The sequence below is a fragment of the Corvus moneduloides genome, chromosome 8 (assembly GCF_009650955.1).
Source record: "Corvus moneduloides isolate bCorMon1 chromosome 8, bCorMon1.pri, whole genome shotgun sequence".
In the NCBI taxonomy this organism is placed as follows: Eukaryota; Metazoa; Chordata; class Aves; order Passeriformes; family Corvidae; genus Corvus; species Corvus moneduloides.
In genome coordinates this window covers 34,170,066-34,186,539 of record NC_045483.1, presented here as the reverse complement: position 1 = coordinate 34,186,539, position 16,474 = coordinate 34,170,066, and the positions used below count along the sequence as shown (strand labels likewise).

The 16,474-nt window shown below is 51.5% G+C and overlaps 1 protein-coding gene across 2 annotated transcripts in view; it reads right to left on the bottom strand.

Moving 5' to 3' along the window:
* The window catches only part of ADAMTS14 (ADAM metallopeptidase with thrombospondin type 1 motif 14), a 30,058-nt gene extending 14,427 nt beyond the window's left edge, over window positions 1-15,631 (bottom strand). For both annotated transcript variants that reach the window (XM_032116761.1, XM_032116762.1), the window contains exons 1-5: window positions 15,486-15,631; window positions 14,708-15,108; window positions 8,196-8,352; window positions 7,316-7,512; window positions 256-339 (exon numbers count right to left, since the gene is read on the bottom strand). In XM_032116761.1, coding sequence (XP_031972652.1) covers window positions 256-339; window positions 7,316-7,512; window positions 8,196-8,352; window positions 14,708-15,108; window positions 15,486-15,558 — 912 coding nt within the window. In that variant the 5' untranslated portion in view covers window positions 15,559-15,631. The remainder of the gene's footprint in view (window positions 1-255; window positions 340-7,315; window positions 7,513-8,195; window positions 8,353-14,707; window positions 15,109-15,485) is intronic.
* Window positions 15,632-16,474: the final 843 nt, after the last annotated feature.

Sequence of the window (16,474 nt, the reverse complement as noted above, 5' to 3'; positions counted from 1 at the left end):
TCCCACATCCTAGAGCAAGCAGATAACAGCGGATCACAGCCACCCACCACCTCCCTGAGAGCCTCATAGGCCAGGGGACTATCCAGGCCCTCAGCTCCCAAAAACCTGGCTAAGGAGGGTTCAAATTCACCCCTGCTCAGCACAGTTGTCATTTGGGCTCTGACAATTGCCACGTTTTCCCAAACCAGGGCTTACCTAAGTGCTAAATAAATATTAGAGCATCTCCTGCTCGCCACATCCGAGCGCTGGATTTACCTGACGATATCCCACCATGATCATCCTGACCAGTACAATGTTGATGTGAACGCCCAGGGACTCGTCGTGATAAATTTCATCCACCTGAAGAAGGGAGGGAAATCCAACAGGAAAGAAGTTAAGGCCATCCCAGCTCTCAAGTCCCTCCTGTCCTCCACGCTCCCGCGTTCCGCACCCTTCCCGGCTTTCCAAGACCAGATGCAAAGATCTCATCCCCCTCCTCCCACCTGCAGTGTGGGAGGTTTTGTTCCCCATTTTCCCATGTGTAAAAAGCACAAAGGCAAAAAGCCAATCTGGAATAAGTCAAAATTTCCCCAGGAATGGCTCAGATGGTCAATGACACCACCCATTTCCATCAAGGGCTGAGTTTCCTCCACCACATTTCTCAATGAGCCATTGCCCCTTTGGAGTATGAATCCCTCAGAGGGGTGGAAATCCTTCAGACTCCAGTATCCAAAGGAAAAATGGCTTTTTGATAGAATCCTTTGCCTCTCCCCAAAGCCAGGGCTTTCCTCGGTCACATCAGTGAGTCAAACTTGACCTACGGCTTCAGGAATCCCGGGAGAAGCCAACACAATGAAGAGAACAGGGAGGGCTCATGAGTCAATGAGACTCGTACCGCCGTCGGCTACTAAAACTGACCTTGCAGAGGAAATAAATGGCTATAACCTTTTCCTTCTGCGTTTCCAGGATGAATAAACAAATTCTACTCCTAAATGCTACCATGAGAAAAGGACATCTAGATGGGAAAGGTCTCCGAGTGCCGAGCACGGTGACAGCCGGCCGTGGAGAGAGGCATGGAGTGGGCAATCACAAAGCCATGTAAGATCCTGCACCTTCTGCAAAGCATGTAGGAAAACACAGCCTCGGGAAGAAAAAAACCCCTGGTTTTTGAGAATGGGACTTTCTTTTTCCCAAAAAGCCTTCCAAATTAACAGTTCCACAAATGGGGGTTCACTGCAGAAGTCAAGGAGACCAAATTAAGACCATTTTTAATATTGGCTAGAATTCATGTTCTAATTAAAACATACATTTTCAGCTTTGTCCGAGGGGGGGAATAATTTGCCTCAGCTCTGTCATAGCTTTCCAGACTAGATGAAGGTTATAAAGTCAGATTTATGGATCTTTTCTACTTTTTCCTCCACTCCTTTGAGTTTTTTTAATCTTTTATCAAGGGCTGGGTGACAACTATCCTTCTATTGCTGCCCAAATCCAAGTCAGACATTCCCCGGTGTGTTTTACAAGCCCCCCAATTTCCAGCCTGGGATTCCATTTGAAATACCCACTCAGGCCAGTTTTAAGCCCAAAAACCCAGTGTTAACCTTCTCCCCATGACAACCAATACTCCCATGGGGTGCCTCTGAGCCATGCAGAGAGCTAATGCAGATCCCAAGCATTGAATGCAGCAAAATCGACTATAAAAAATTCAATCAATAAACTGACAGTCCATCCCCCCTAATGCATCCCTTTGGATACAGAAGCTGTGAGAGCCGTGGGGTATTTTATTCATCCGTGTGGAAAGATAATGCTGGTCAACCCACCCACAGCTCATCCCTGCTTCCCGTGGTTGGGATGCTCCTTCACCCTCCCCCTTTTGTAAGAATAATGAGAATATGATGGATTTTTTTCCGATCCCAACCCTATGTTTTTGGAGATGTGCACAGAAGGGTGGAAGGTCATGCAGCGTTGCAGCTGCAAACATTACTCAGACCTACAGACCCACTCAAGTGTGAAGGATCCAGCCCAGCAAGGAGATGCAACTCCCCAGGGACATCAGGCTCAGCCCTGGGTTTTAGGATATTGGAGGCTTTGGCATCCCAGAGAAACCCCACGTCATAATGTTGGTAACATGACAGGGTGGGAAAGTGGGGAGAGAAGGAGAAATTAAAACTGTGCTTGAAGAGATGCAGAGCTGGACCTGGGGGATGGTTTAGGGAACAAGGCAGGAAACACAACCATTGCCTTCACTTTCCCAAATCTTCATGCATTTTCCTTCACCCCAGCACTTGCCAGGAGCTGGAGCTTCAAACTGACAGAGGGTACAGTTAGATGGGATATTGGGAAGGAACTGAGGCAAGTGAGGCTGGTGAGGCCCAGGCACAGAGCAGCTGTGGCTGCCCCATCCCTGGAAGTGTCCAAGGCCAGGTTGGAAAGGTGTCCCTGCCCATGGCAGGGCATTGGAATGGGATGAGCTTTCATGTCCCTTCCAACCCATTCCATGATTTTAGGATTCTGCGGTCATCCACCAGTGCTCTGCTGCTTGCTGCCTGCTCCTGAGGACCCCTCAATCCATCAGGATGAGCCACTTTCCTGCCTTAGGGACCTCTCTAGCAGCCACGACCTGACCTTGCTGTGACTGGGAGCATCAAGAGGAGCAGCACAGACCTCTCCCTTCCCAGCTGCATGGGACGTTTTGGCAGGATGCTCAGCAGATCCCACTGTATTATTCCAAGATGGGATTTAATTCCATAAAGCTTCCTTATAAAGCAGTGCTAAATCCCACTCTCCTCCAGCTCGCAGGGATCAGGTACCCCCTCTCTCCAGCCTCTGAAACCAAGAGTTAACCTAAACCCCAGCCCCTGTTTAGTCCAGGGTTTAGGCAGGGATCTGCACCTAACTGATACCAGCTCAGCAGCGGCCGTTAGGGTTAATTCAGAAAGCAGATGTGGAACCAGACTGCCCAAGGCTACAGACTTCCCTTCACAGCCAGATATAAATAATTGATTGAGGGGGGAAAAAAAAAATCATATCAAAAGGGCTCGGTGCTGGTGGCTGCAAGGGCTGCTGCCCTGCTGCCCTGCAGGCCCCAAGTTTTGGGGCAAGGGGGGAACATCAGCAGGGCCAGCTTCCCCCAAGTGCTCCAGTGCCTGTGAAAGAAGTGGGGATGGAGCTGGAGGGGCTGAGCATCACCTTGGAAATGGAAATTCACCTGGAGAGCAGTTTGCAGGGTTGGCACAACTCCCCCTGCCCTCTGCAGAGGCCATTAAGCAAATCAGTGTCTTCAGAGAAATCCCTTCCCCCAAAGATACCTGTTCAGCAAAAGGCTACAGTAAAGGGGCCCACATCCCTGAAGCCATGGGATAAAGATCTTCTTATCCCTCTTATCCATGCTCAGCCTGTTTCACACTCTCACCTAGCAGGAAACGCTCTCCTCTTTCATGTAAAATGGAGTTTTTCCACCTATAAACAGCCCAGCCTTTAAGGCTCATGGTGAGTTAAGGGCAAACCAGCAGGAACTACCACCCCACAGGACTCCCTGCAGCCCTGCAACACTGAGGAGACGGTGGCAATGCTTTACAGTGACAGGAACATTAAAACATGGGAGCAGGGAAGGCTGCCTCGCTAAATCCCTGCAAACCTCTGGCCAGCCCCGAGTCTGCAGCCCCAGACGTGAGATCCCGACAGCAAAACCGCACTGGCAACGAGGTCTAGACCTCGCCGTTCTTCAGGGAAGGAAAACAAAGGGAGAGACACGAGAAGAATTTGCCAAACCAGCAGAATAGCTGACATTTCAAAACGCCGGGATCGCTTACTCGGAACAGCCAAGTCATCTTTAAACTCCTTTCTTTTATTCCCTCGCTTGGTTTTCCTGCTGGTGGATTCACCCTGAGCCTCTTTGCTGGGGCTGGGGGGTTAGGAAGGGAGGGAAAAGTCCCCCTTACCACATTTTTGGGCTTGCATCCCCTGTAGGGATGCATACTGTCACCTCTGTGACCCACGTTTTCTGTGGGGTGGAACAGAGGAAGGGAAGATTTGTCAGGAGGGCAAGACTAGATTTTGTCAGAGCTCTCTACAAAACAAGGCATGTTGTCCCAAAAATCCAGCAACGAACACGTAAGCCTATACAGAGGGTAGAGAAAAGTGCATGGACTCATGAGAGACATCAGAGGTATTTTTGTTGTTACCAGTTAGCAAGGAAGTGGCGCATAAACCCCTCACCTAAAAAAAAAAAAAGCATACACAGGTTAAAATCAAAGCTGAAGGTTTAATTTTTGTTCCCAAACCTTCTCTTCTGTGGGGTCTCAGTAGCACTCTGTTGCTCTGCCCTTGGGAACAATAATTTCAGCTGGAGCCAGGCAAGTCCCAGCCTGGAGAGGGCTCTGACTCATGGGGTTTCCCTAGTAACCCAAAACAATGGGAAAACACCAAGTACCTTTGCATCCTTAACTAAATCATAGGCAATATCTGACAAAATCCCAGGAAACCAGTTAAAACCAGGACCAGGTTTAACACAGACATAGCTTGGCTTCTCCCCTGCAAGTGGAGCCATCCCCAGACTTGAAAGGATCGGGGATGAGCAGTGGGAAGCCTGGAGGAGAAGACCAAGAAGCCCAACTCCCTGAATGCAAGAGGCTGAAAAGCAGAGCAAAGCACTAAATATTTCCTCTCCTCTTCCTTTTCCAGGGTGCTGGATCCCCTCCTGGTTCCCAGCCCTTGCTCTCAGCAGTCACCATGACTGGGGGATCCTAATTTTCCTTCCATAACATCACAATCCCTGCCACAGACAGCAAGCAAGAGAGGGGAATGGTTTTCCACAGGCACCACATCACCAAACACTCATCCCAAGAGCCCAACAGACTGGTTTTGGTTAGGCGGACGCAGCCACGCTCAGCTCGGAGCAGAGATACGCTCAGTGGCTGATGGCAAAGGGGGAGTTGTGCCTTTCCCACTCACTCCAGCCTGACCCCAAATTCCTGTGCAGCACCCCAGCCAAGAAGGGAAGGGCAGGCTAGGAATGCAGGCTGGGAGCTAGCAGGGAAGCTCCTGCCTGCAGGGAAGCTCGTAGGTGCACAAAAGGAGCAGTCATCCTCATGTCAGCTTCCCAGGATGGACACAGAGCCCTTCACTGAAAAGCATCCACATTTCTGGCAACGAAATAAGGGTTGTGGGGTTTGCTTCTTTAAAAAAAAAGAAAATCTCCGTGACAAATCATTTATCACCAAGCTTCAGCTGACACAGAGTTCCTAATAAATGGTTTTGTGTCTTGGGAAGAGCCCTGGGACCCTACCTACAGCAGCGCTGGGAAGGGATACGTGTCCCACTGCCCCCTCGGCACTCAGTGGAGGCCTCAGAAAAAGCCAGGAAAGTTTATCATCAACTTCCAAGCTCGCTGCCCCCTTTCCTTGGGATATATCTTGATAGGAGAGCTCCTAGTCAGGAAAACTTCCTCAGTTGTGTCCCTGACATACTCCAGCCCAGCTCGATAAGTCCTTTCCTCGTTAGAGGGCTGGCCAAGCCTCTTCTCCTTCTTCCCTTTGCCTCCAGCTAATGGGATTAATGTTCAGCTGTGTGGTCCCAGCAGGCTCCTCCCCGCCAGCCCCCTGGCATCCTCCTCTCTCCCTCCCTCTGCCACCCAGGCCAGAAAGCAGGACTCTCCTTTTTCTGCTGAATCGGGTGTTTTAAGGCAATCTGAGCCGGTAAGGAAATGAGGCGGCGCCAAGGGAAGAGGAGGCGGACGGAGGTCACGACAAAGCTGGCAAGAAAATGCACTAAAAACCAGAAAGAAAGAAGGGGAAGGGGGTGGGGGGAGAATATACAGAAGGAAATAATACTTGCGGGGAAGTATTTGTTGCCTGCATTATCCTGGGGTTTTCTCCGCGCCCCCTCACCCCCCCCAATTAAAGTCTCCAGCGCCACCTTTAATTGAATAGGCAGCGGGTCCTCCCTTCTCCCAGCGCAGCATCCCGCGCATTCACTCCTTGAAAAGTCCTGCCCGCGGGGTAGGAACCATGAAATGCGCCTGAAAACCGACCTTTTGATTAGAGCTGACAATCCCCCGGCGCTCAAAATGTCCATCCCACCCCAACCCCCCTCCCCGGGATCGGAAAGGAAAAATGACATCATCTCCAACCCCCGTAACGTGGGAAGAGCCCGAGGGCAGAGCAGGGAACCCTGTGGCTTCCCCCTGGCAGGAGGATTTCATAAGCCAAGAGGAGAAACTTTCAGAGAGTGAATTTAAGTGATGCCGGGAGCATCCAACCACAAGCATCGGATAACGTTCCAGAGAATAAAACATCGTGATGAAGGCGTTTGCTTCTTCAACATTTTCCCTGTTTGGGACCAGCCACTTTACTCGTCCTTCACCCCATCATCCTCTAATCCCACAAATCCTTCCCCCACTTCGTAGCCAGCCATATGGCAGAAATAATTGCCAAACCAACAACCAACCACCCAAAAGCATCTTTATAACTTGGTTATTCCAGAGCTGCTTGAGCCTTTCGAACATTTTTCATCACTGTGTAAAAGAGCACTTAAAGGAAAATAAATAAATAGAGGTGAGGATAAAGCATGGAAAACAAAACGAAACTGGGAGAGACAAAGAGACGCTTGAGTGCGGACCATATTTTCAGACATTCAGGTGCTGGAGGAGCAAACCTCCCTCAAGGTGACTGGATGAATAAATATTGATCCTTCCATGTCTCTCAGGACTTGGAGAATACGGATGCTTTTATCTTAAAAAGGAATGAAAAGGGGTATAGGGAACCAGCACAGGCTGCCCCATGTCTCTGAATGAGGAGATGTGGAGGAACTGTAAAGCTGCTCTAAACTCCTTTTCAAACATGTCCTGAATGGTTATCCAGGTGCACAGGTTTCCAAAAAGCTTCTGAAAAGCTATAAAAATATTTCCTCTACCAACAAATAGTATTCAGAATAAATCATGAACATCATCACTGCAAAACAAATTACAAATATCCTCCTTTCTAACTAAGTAAGCAACAACCATTCTCTTTTCTAGCATTTGATGAGACTTCAGTGACAAAGAGGAAACGGTCTCAGCCAGGAGAAACTTTTGGACTCAGGTGACAGACAGTGACAGGGCCAACACACCAGACCCTGTCATTGGCAAGGGGAAGGTGATGGAGATGAACATCAAAGGGCTCTGCTTTCCATCTCTCCAATTCCCGCAGCTGTTAAACGCCAGAGCCAGCTGTGTGAAGGCACAGCCCGCCCTTCCCCCTCCCAAACCCATTTCTTTTCCCAGGATAACAGATTTGCAGCATCAGAAGAGCACTAAACCCAGGGAAGGGTGGGACCCACATCCCTCACAGCCGAGCCTTACTATGTTCATGAGGGTGAGGACGTAGTTCTGGACGTGCTCCTTCCCGTGGAAGCGCACGACCGAGTCATCCACGGCCAGCAGGACCTCGATGTTGTAGTCATCCTTCCTGGCGTGCCGCCGCTTGCGCTCCGCGTCCCCCAACCGCTCCGTCATCTGCTCCAGGGAATTTGGGAGCTCACCCAGCTGCACACCGGGCACTGGGCAGGAAAAGAAAGAGCCTTTGAGGTGACCTGACACCACAGTGACACTCCACAAAAGCAGAAATTCAGGAGGGAAAATAGGTAAGAGATTTAACTCTAATAGGATATTGAGCTCCGGCTGGCTGCTGGTCCAGCTCACTCTGTGGTGGGGAAATGGCTCTGAATTGTGAAGACCAGCACTAAAAGACACATTAATGATTGGACTTGCGAACCTTAAAGGTTTTTTTCCAACCTAAACGATTCTATGATCTGTTAAAAAGTCAAATCCATGCCACATTTCATAGAATCATCACAGAATCACAGAGTGGTATGGGCTGGAGGGGACCTTAAAGCTCATCCTGTTCCACCCCCTGCCATGGGCAGGAACACCTTCTACTATCCTAGGTTGCTCCAAGCCCCATCCAACCTGGCCTTGGACACTTCCAGGGACGGAGCAGCCACAACTTCTCTGGGTAACAACTTCCAGTGCCTCACCACTCTCACAACACAGAGGTGATCAAAACAAGTCTGCAGCACCTCCAGCCCAGCATCTCCTTTCCTTCTTCTCGACTTCAGGCAGTTAAACCCAGCCTAAAGCCACAAGGTGAGATGTACGAGGGCTCATGGAAGGAGAAATCCTCTCCCTATGTGAAATATTCATTACCAATTGCTGGGAAAGACTGGATTCCAGCAGCACCTACCTTCGGGATGGAGGTCGTGGCGCGGCTCGGCACCATCCTGCCGGATGGCTGAGCGCCGATAGACCACATGGGCCCTCCCGTGCTCCTCCGTGTCCTGCTGGCCCCTCTCCAGGGGCTCGATGAAAAACTCGTTGCTGTCTGTCCGAATCAGGCCAGCCTGGACTCCACAAAGAAATAAGGAAAAGGGGGGGGAAAGGTGTGGTTTTATATGAGTGCAGGGGAACATACACACTCAATAATTAGAGACTGATGCAGAGCACACACAAAGGGGAAAGGCATCCCAAATCATCTTGATCCTACTCCATGACACCGGGATGGTTCTGTTACCACGTTCATCCATGACAACCCTTAATTTCTCCTGTAGATGGGAAGAAAAAAAAAAAAAAAAAAAGGAAGGAAAAGCCAACCAACAAAAAAACCACCTGGCTGCAATTCAAGTTGTGTCTTTATATGGCTACAAAACTCCGTTCTGTTTCATCCATGAGTTGTGCCGGACCCTGAACTCAGGGATATGAGGCTGAAGGGGCTCCCAAGACACTCCTAAGTCTCCCTGAACCCACCCCATTCCATTCCTATGGTGCCAGTTAGGATATCTGCTGTTTCACTGACACTACGAGCTGCAACAAGAAGGAAAGAGAAACCATTCCCTCTGCCCCATGAAGCGCTTGGGAATTAACACAGGGGAATCCTGTCAGAGCAGAAGCTGGAAAGCATTACAGCTCCACCTCCCAAACACAGGAAAGATGAATGACAGGGCAAAGATCGCTGGAAATGTTGTCCTGGCTACCGACCTGCTCCTAATTAACACCAAGCTCCCATCAAATCCCCCTTACATCAGCCTGAGCGCTCACACCCTGCAGTGCCGGCCGGCTCAGACCTCGGGCAAGGAAAAGGATCACCAGGATTTGGCTTCCATCCCATGGGCAGCCCCCCCAGCTCGGCATTTTTCCCAGCTCCCTCCATGGCGCACGCGTGCGTTCCTTCCTCCGGCGCTGCCCGCTGTTGAAGAGCTGCCTGGAAAGCGCCGGCAGAACACATGGATCTGTTCCTGGAGCAAAGCCTTTGGCAGCATGTACCTACCGAAGCCCTCATAAGGGTGTTGGGGTGCTGGAATGGTTTTCATCAAATCAAATCAAATCAAAGTAAAATATATACAGAGATGTATTTTGGACAGAGGCTGGGGCTCTTCCAGACCTGCCTGGCTCTTTGGGTCCCCTTCACGTTCACGTCCCATTGGATTCATCAGGCAATGGCCGACCTGGCTCTGTTGGATTCCATCAAATTTCCTGCTCCACTTGGGTTTTATTAACTGCTCAACTCTGCTGCAAAGCAGGGTTTTGGCTGGTTTTGTTTTACCTCCTTCCTGAGGAATCCAAGTCCTTGCCTGACACATGTATCCCAGGTCCTTCCCACAGGAGACATCCAGGTCAAACCAGGGCAGCCAGGGATTGTCACCCCACCCTCAGCCAAGGAGATGGAGAGCACAGCCAGGTTTAACCAGGAGTCTGGGGCATCAGGCAGGGTGGTGGTGATGAGGCAGAGAACAAGCCAAGGAGTCAAACCACAAGTCAGGTTCAGTAATGGCTGGGCAAGGCCATGACGATGGGGCAGGGCACAGAATCATGGAAGCCTTTAGGCTGGAAAAGCCCTCCAGGATCATCAAGTCCAACCATTAACCCAGCACTGCCAAGGCCACCACTAAATCACGTCCCCAAGTGCCACATTTATACATCTTTTCAATCCCTCCAGGGACGGGGAACACAAGCCTGCGCCAGGGCTTGACAACCCTTTCCATGAAGAAGTTCTCCTAATTTCCAGTTCCAAGCCATCGCTCTTTGTTATACAATAAGAGAAGGAGCAGAAGCAGCCCCTGCCCCAGGAGGAGCTCTGCTGGGACACCACTACCCCCTCCCAGCCCTGCCACGGGGTGTTTCAGCCGGGACCAGGCACCCCAAAGCCGGTTTATGGGTTTAGGGTGAAAGCCAGGACTTGCTGAGTCAGGCGGCCGGAGGAAAGCCGTGCCGCCGCGCTGGGGCAAGGCTGGATTAAAATGTGAAAGAGCCTGGTCCCAAGCTGCAGCCCAGTTGGGTTTGAGCTGCTCTACAGCTCGTGACTAATTATATCTGGCTCAAGGAATAAAGCAGCCCAGACTTTCTCCCAAAGGTGGGATGCAACGCGCCGCTGACTCTGGGGTTGACCGACAGCAAAGGCGATAACGCATGGATTTGTGTGCCCATCTGATCAGAGCAGCCCAAGAAATGAAACAGAAGCTGCAGCACCTGTGAACCCTGATGTTCACAAAAATAAATTAAAAAACCAAAACAACCCAGAAAACACCATTGCAAGAGGCACGCACCGACCTGCTCGCTCTTAAAGAGGAGCGGCTCGGGTTGTGTTTCAGCATTTTGGGAGGGTTGTAACAGCAGAGAGGCAGAAGGAAAAGGTCAGATGGCACCCAAAAAGTCCCACTCAGCTTTTCTTGGGCTTTTTCCAAGACTCCAATCCCATCCTCAGTGATCGATTAGTCATGTGCTTCCCACCGTTGATTTTAATTTGGTTGAATAATACCAAATCGCATTAATCGATTGGTGGGACTATCATCGCTGCTCTTTCCAACATGAGATGCTGTCTGCAGCTCTCAATGGAGGTAATCTCAAACTAGAAAATGGCCCTTTAAAGACAGTGGCACTGGAAAGAGGGAAAACTCACTCCTGCCAGCTCACAGAGGGTGAAATCTCTTCTCCAGCTCTCCTGAGTCTCCCCAGGCTAAGGGAGAGATGAACTCCAGCCTCACTAAGGGGGACCCCCCAAGACCCCGGTAAGAAACTCCTCCTCCACCACTGGGTAAAAAACTCCAACTCCCACAGGAATTCAGGAAATTCTGACACTTCAACAGAGCTGAGACGTGGAAAAAGTAATAAAGCTGCTGCCCTCGGCCAGGGAAGCTAACAGGAGGGGGAAATACAGCTGCGTGCATAGTGCGTATTTTTCCTACAAGATTCACACTTAATTTGGACAAAAAGTCCTAGAAAACCAGGCAGTGTGAACACAGGCACCATGGATAACAGTGCTCCCCTTCCATCCAGAGGGCATCAGGCATGGCCCAGAGCTGCTCCATCACTATTTTGGTGCCTCTCTGCAGCACAGGCTCTGCAGCCCACCAAACACAACACTTCGCTTTCCTCACCTCCTTCTCCCTGCTCTTCGTGCCCAGGCAAGAGGTTTTTGGGGTGGCTACAGACCAGGCTTTGCCAGGTGATCCGAGCCAGGCCTCAAATGTAGCTCCTGGTGGAGTGAGGACATGGACACACGCTCAGTGCTAATTAATTAATTAATTAATTGGGTTTTCAGCCCAAACAGGGCCTGTTTTACATCTCACTGCCAAAACTTGGGATTATCACCTGGGAGAAAAGCCCTCATACCCATGTAACACCCAAACCAGCTGACTCCAGTGGGATCTATGTGACCAAATGGACATTTCACACCCTTTTTCTCCCCAAAATTAACCCTACAGCTCAGGAACTGCAAGGAAAACCCCGGATGACCAAGTCACACTTTTTTCAGTGGGGCATCATTTTGGAGGGCTGTTTCTCCCTCTGTTTCCTATTAATTACTGTTTCTGAGGGCTTTTGTGCTCTGCTTATCTGCTGCCACCCATCTGAAGCAAGCCAGGGCCACGGGGATGGAAAATGCTGGCTCTACAGTTTGCAGGGCTACGGCAAATCACCCCAGGGAAAAGTCGGGCCCACAGATATGGTGTCTGTGGATGATAATCCTTCACCCATCCCTGCAACCAGCAAAGTAGGAAGGAAGCAAGGTCGACCACATGCTGCTAAAGCCGGCGAGGAAAAATCTGGGATGCCTCCACTGCAGCGAGACGTGTCCGCCGGCAGAGATTTCTGCCTAACGCTACTTTACCAGTCAGGAATTTGGTGGCTTAGATCAGCTTTGAAATTATGCTATGGGCGACAGCATCTTCCCTCCCTGGTACGAGACACCCTTGCAAAAAAATGAAAGGCCGGATTCTCACGCGTGGATGCCCGCAGCGAATGACAGCCGTGGAAGGTGCCATGAGTCTGGCATCTGGGAAAGGGATCGGCTCACTTACATGGCTAAATATGGATTTCGGAAAGACTTTGTGCGGATTCTCTTTTTCAAGAGCTGGGTTGGTTTTTTTTTCTTCCAGCCCCCACCCCCTTCTCGTTATTTATAATCTCAGTCTCCGTTTATACACAGCCTAATCTCTTTGTGTACACAGCCCTCATCCGCAGCATCCCGGAGCGCTTCCTCTGACCAGGAACTGGTGGCCAAGAGCGGCCCTGTGCCTCCCACGCGCACTATACCGGGATGAAAAAGCCACAGTCCCCTTCCAAAGCTCGTGGACAACTTCCAGCAGAAGTCCACAGGAATTCCAGGGCCCTTGCTTATGGAAGAGTTTCCTCCAGCCCATTAGCAACATTCCTGACCAAGTACATCCCTCCCAGATGCTCTGTTGCTTCTCCGATGGGTCATTAACATCATCCTCCCCTCCATCCACACCTAGAACCAGGTTTTGGTTACGTTCCTTGCTCCATGTCCTAAATCAAGCTCTTTTCACTGCTTTTTGGGAACCCTCTTGATCTCCCCACTCCTCCAAAGCAGGTGGGTCCTGAGCAGATAGAAGCTGTCAGACTCACTTAAGCCAGAGCACCATACAGCCAGAAAACCCATGGAAAAGAGAAACCAACTGTGACATTGGATGTATCACAAAATCCACTCTACTGTGGAAGGAGGCAGAGCACCTGCTTGTCCCCTCAGCCTCATGTCCTTCACCAGACCACGTGAAATTCCTGGCTGAAGCCAGGATATTGGCTTGTTGGCCACCAAGCAATAAAGTTATTGCAGGAAACAGAAAAAAAACCAACAAATCCTTATCATGGGGGAAAAGCCACTTCTTCCTTTACATGGGCTTAAGAGAGTGGGCTTGGGGTACCATGGGTAGCAGGATATGGCTGCATAAATCCACATGGAAAAGCATCCTGTGGTACAAGCTACATCCTAACCCAGCTGGAACACGGGCAAAAAGAATGACAACTGACAAGGTGTGCAAGGGGCTGGGCTAAAGCCTAGAAAAGCCTGGAAAGTTAAATTAAAGCCCGCTTGGGATTGACACTAACAATAGAGTGGGCTCTGGGCAAGAAAATTCCCCAAAACTGTGCCACAGCAGGACACAGATCAGCTGCTGATTGCTTCCAGCATCCCTTTGCTCATGATGCCAAAGGGAATGAGATCTGCAACAGAACCTGCACGATTCAAATCCAGGTCTCTGTTCCAAACTCAGCACTGTTTGCTGGGTCCATAGGAAATGCCTTTAAAGCTTCCAAGCCTGCCCACATTCGTCATCCCCAGTGCGATCCATGTCCCAGAGAAATGTCTGCAAGTTCACAGCCTCAGCCCATTCTCAAAAGGATGCTTCAAAAGGTGTGGATTATGTGCTAAAAAAATTTAATTCCTATATGTAGGCAAAATAGGTATTTCTAGCTTTGCTGCTCTATCATTTCTGCTTGTACAGTAACATCAGGCGCTGTATAAAAAGAAAGGAATGCCAAATTGTTTGTGCTGGTGGCCAAAATTGACTTAAGGAACTCCCAGAATAAAGCAACTAAAAAAGAAATATCTAAAAAAAAATTTTTTTAAGGCACAAAATAAGACATTTCTTCCAACCCAGCAGCAGCTTTAAGTGGTACCGGGAGAAAACAGCAAATGCTGGCACGTAAACAAGATTTAAATGGCTCAAAGAAAATCTGAAGGGCAACAGGCCAAGGGTATTAAAAAATAAGCACTTCCCCAAGCGTATCAAAGGTAGGAAACCCACAGGCAGAGCAGATGCCGGGGATAAGGAGGTAACAGAGCCATTTAAAGGAATTAAAGCGCTGTGGCACCAAGTTACTGATGCTGAACTGTGCTCAGAAAGCCAAGAGCCTCTGAGCCCTCGAGTGATTAGAAAGAAAAACCCGATGTCCTCCTGCAAAAAGATGCTTGGTGGGAGCCAGACTGCAGCTTACAGTCAGCTTTTCAGGATTTCAGGAGGTGCTCAAGCTCACACAGCATCATTTAAGAGGTGGGAAACGCAGAGGAAAAGTTCCTCGAGCAGTCCCAAGGTAAAACATAGGCGGGCAAGGATGGAGCAGCACCACCATGAGCATGTGTCCCCATCCCAGAGGTTGGGCACGGCCCATGGATGTAACAGCATCCGGGCAGGAAGCAGTTCAGGCACAGGACTGGCAATTTTCCCAAGCCTTTTAAATAAATATTGGTGCACAGATCACGCTGATGGAGTAGGTAGAACACCCTGTGCCACGTGGGGAGAAGGGACCTGCTGCAGTCAAGGGCTAAAGGGCAACATATGGCACAGACACCTAAAGCATCACTAAAAAAATCAGATTTCAGAACACCACGATTCACCTCTTAAGAGGAAACCACACCAAAACACGGGCACCACACACAAACCACCCCGCCAGCCTCCAGCTTACCAGCCCGTCGCAGTTGCTGATGGCCACGGCGGCTCCAGGCATCCCGGAGATGTCACCGGTGAATAGGCACCGCTGCTGGAGGGGTTCCCGGAAAAGGACCTCAAAATCCTCCTGCCACTCTGCCACGGCTCCCGGTGGCACCAGCCGGCGGTTGGGCCTCAGCCGGAGGTGCAGCTCCTTCCCAAAAACCGTGACGTTGAAGTAGAGCAAGCGGCGCTGGGGGGACTCATCCGGGGGGCTGCGGGGGACGCGGCGGCGGGACGGGGCCGGGGGACAGGCGGGCTGGCCGAGCCCCGCCGCCGCCTCGCCGGACACCACGTGCGACAGGAAGCGACCCCGGCAGTCGGTGCTGAACGGGACGATCACACCATACTCGCTGAGCTTGCCGGACAGGAGGAGCTCTGCGGAGACAGCACCGAGGGAAAGGGCCGTGGGCACGGAGCATCCCGCTCAGGCGCCGGGATCGCGGTGGCCAACCCAGCCGGGGGAGCCTTTGGCGAACACCGCCGGAGCTCGATAAACCCGACAGCTGCTTTTCCGTCCCGACCCAGCTCTGTAGTTTTAAGCGGGTGCGTCCAACGTAGCAGAAGGAACTCGGGCTGACGTCCCCTCGCACGCCAAGCACGCCAACTATTTCTCGCCCAGCCTCCATCTCCCCCAATTCCCATTGAAACCTAACCCACCCACCAGTCTCTCCCTTCTCCCCATCCTCCGGGGTGCAGCCACCTGTCAACTCCCCCCCACCCCGGGCCCCCCGCCCGCGGGGCAGCGGCCGTACCTGGGGCGCTGCCGGCGGCCAGGCAGCCGTGCAGGGGGACGAGGCAGGAGAGCACCAGCCGCAGATAATCCATTTGGGGCCGGCGGCGGGATGCGGCGGGATGCGGGGCCGGCGGGATGCGGGATGCGGGGCGGGCGGCGCCCGGCGACCGCCTCCCCCCGCCGCCGCCGGGGCCGCCGGCGCTCCCGCCGCCGCTGCCGCCGCTTCTGCCGCCTCCCGGGCGGCGTGGGGCGGGCCGGGGGCCGGGTCTGGGCCAGGGGGTGGGAGGTCGGGCTGGTTTTAATCAAATTTTTTCGAATTTCTCAAAAATTTTTTAACATACTTTTTCTTGTTTAACACGCGGGGGGACAAAAAAAGTTCTCGCGTTGCCTGTGGATCGTTCTTTTCTTGGAGGTTAAAAAAAAAAAAAAAAAAGCCTTTTCGGGCAGCCCTCCCTCCTTCCTTTCCTCCCTCCCACCATCCCGCCTCTCCATCCCTCCCCGCCCCGCGGACGCCCTGCTCCACTGCTGCCCGAACAAAGGCGAGACGTTCCCGGAGCCGGGGAGCCCCCCAGCTCTGCCCCTCTCCCCAAATCCCACCTCCCGGCCCCTCGCTGGAGCGGGACCCCGCTCGGAGACGCTCCACAGGGAGAGCCAAATTGTCTCCCAACTTAGAGCGCTGCCGCCGCGTGAGCTGGAGGTAAACATCCTGTTTGGAAACATCCAGGTGTGGAAACATCCCTAACAGAGAAATTGAAGATGCCCCATCCCTGGAAGTGTCCAAGGCCAGGTTGGAGGGGGTTTGGAGCAACCTGGGACAGTGGAAGGTGTCCGTGCCCATGGCAGGAGGTTGAAAAAAAAATAGTTTTAAGGTCCCTTCCAACCCAAACCATTCCATGATTCCATTTAATTTTCCCTTCTTCCCTCTCCCCCTGTTTTTAGGTGGAAACAGATGGAAGGAGGTTCTGGCCTTGTTTCTGGATGCCAACTTGCTGGCTCGCCAAGGAAAAC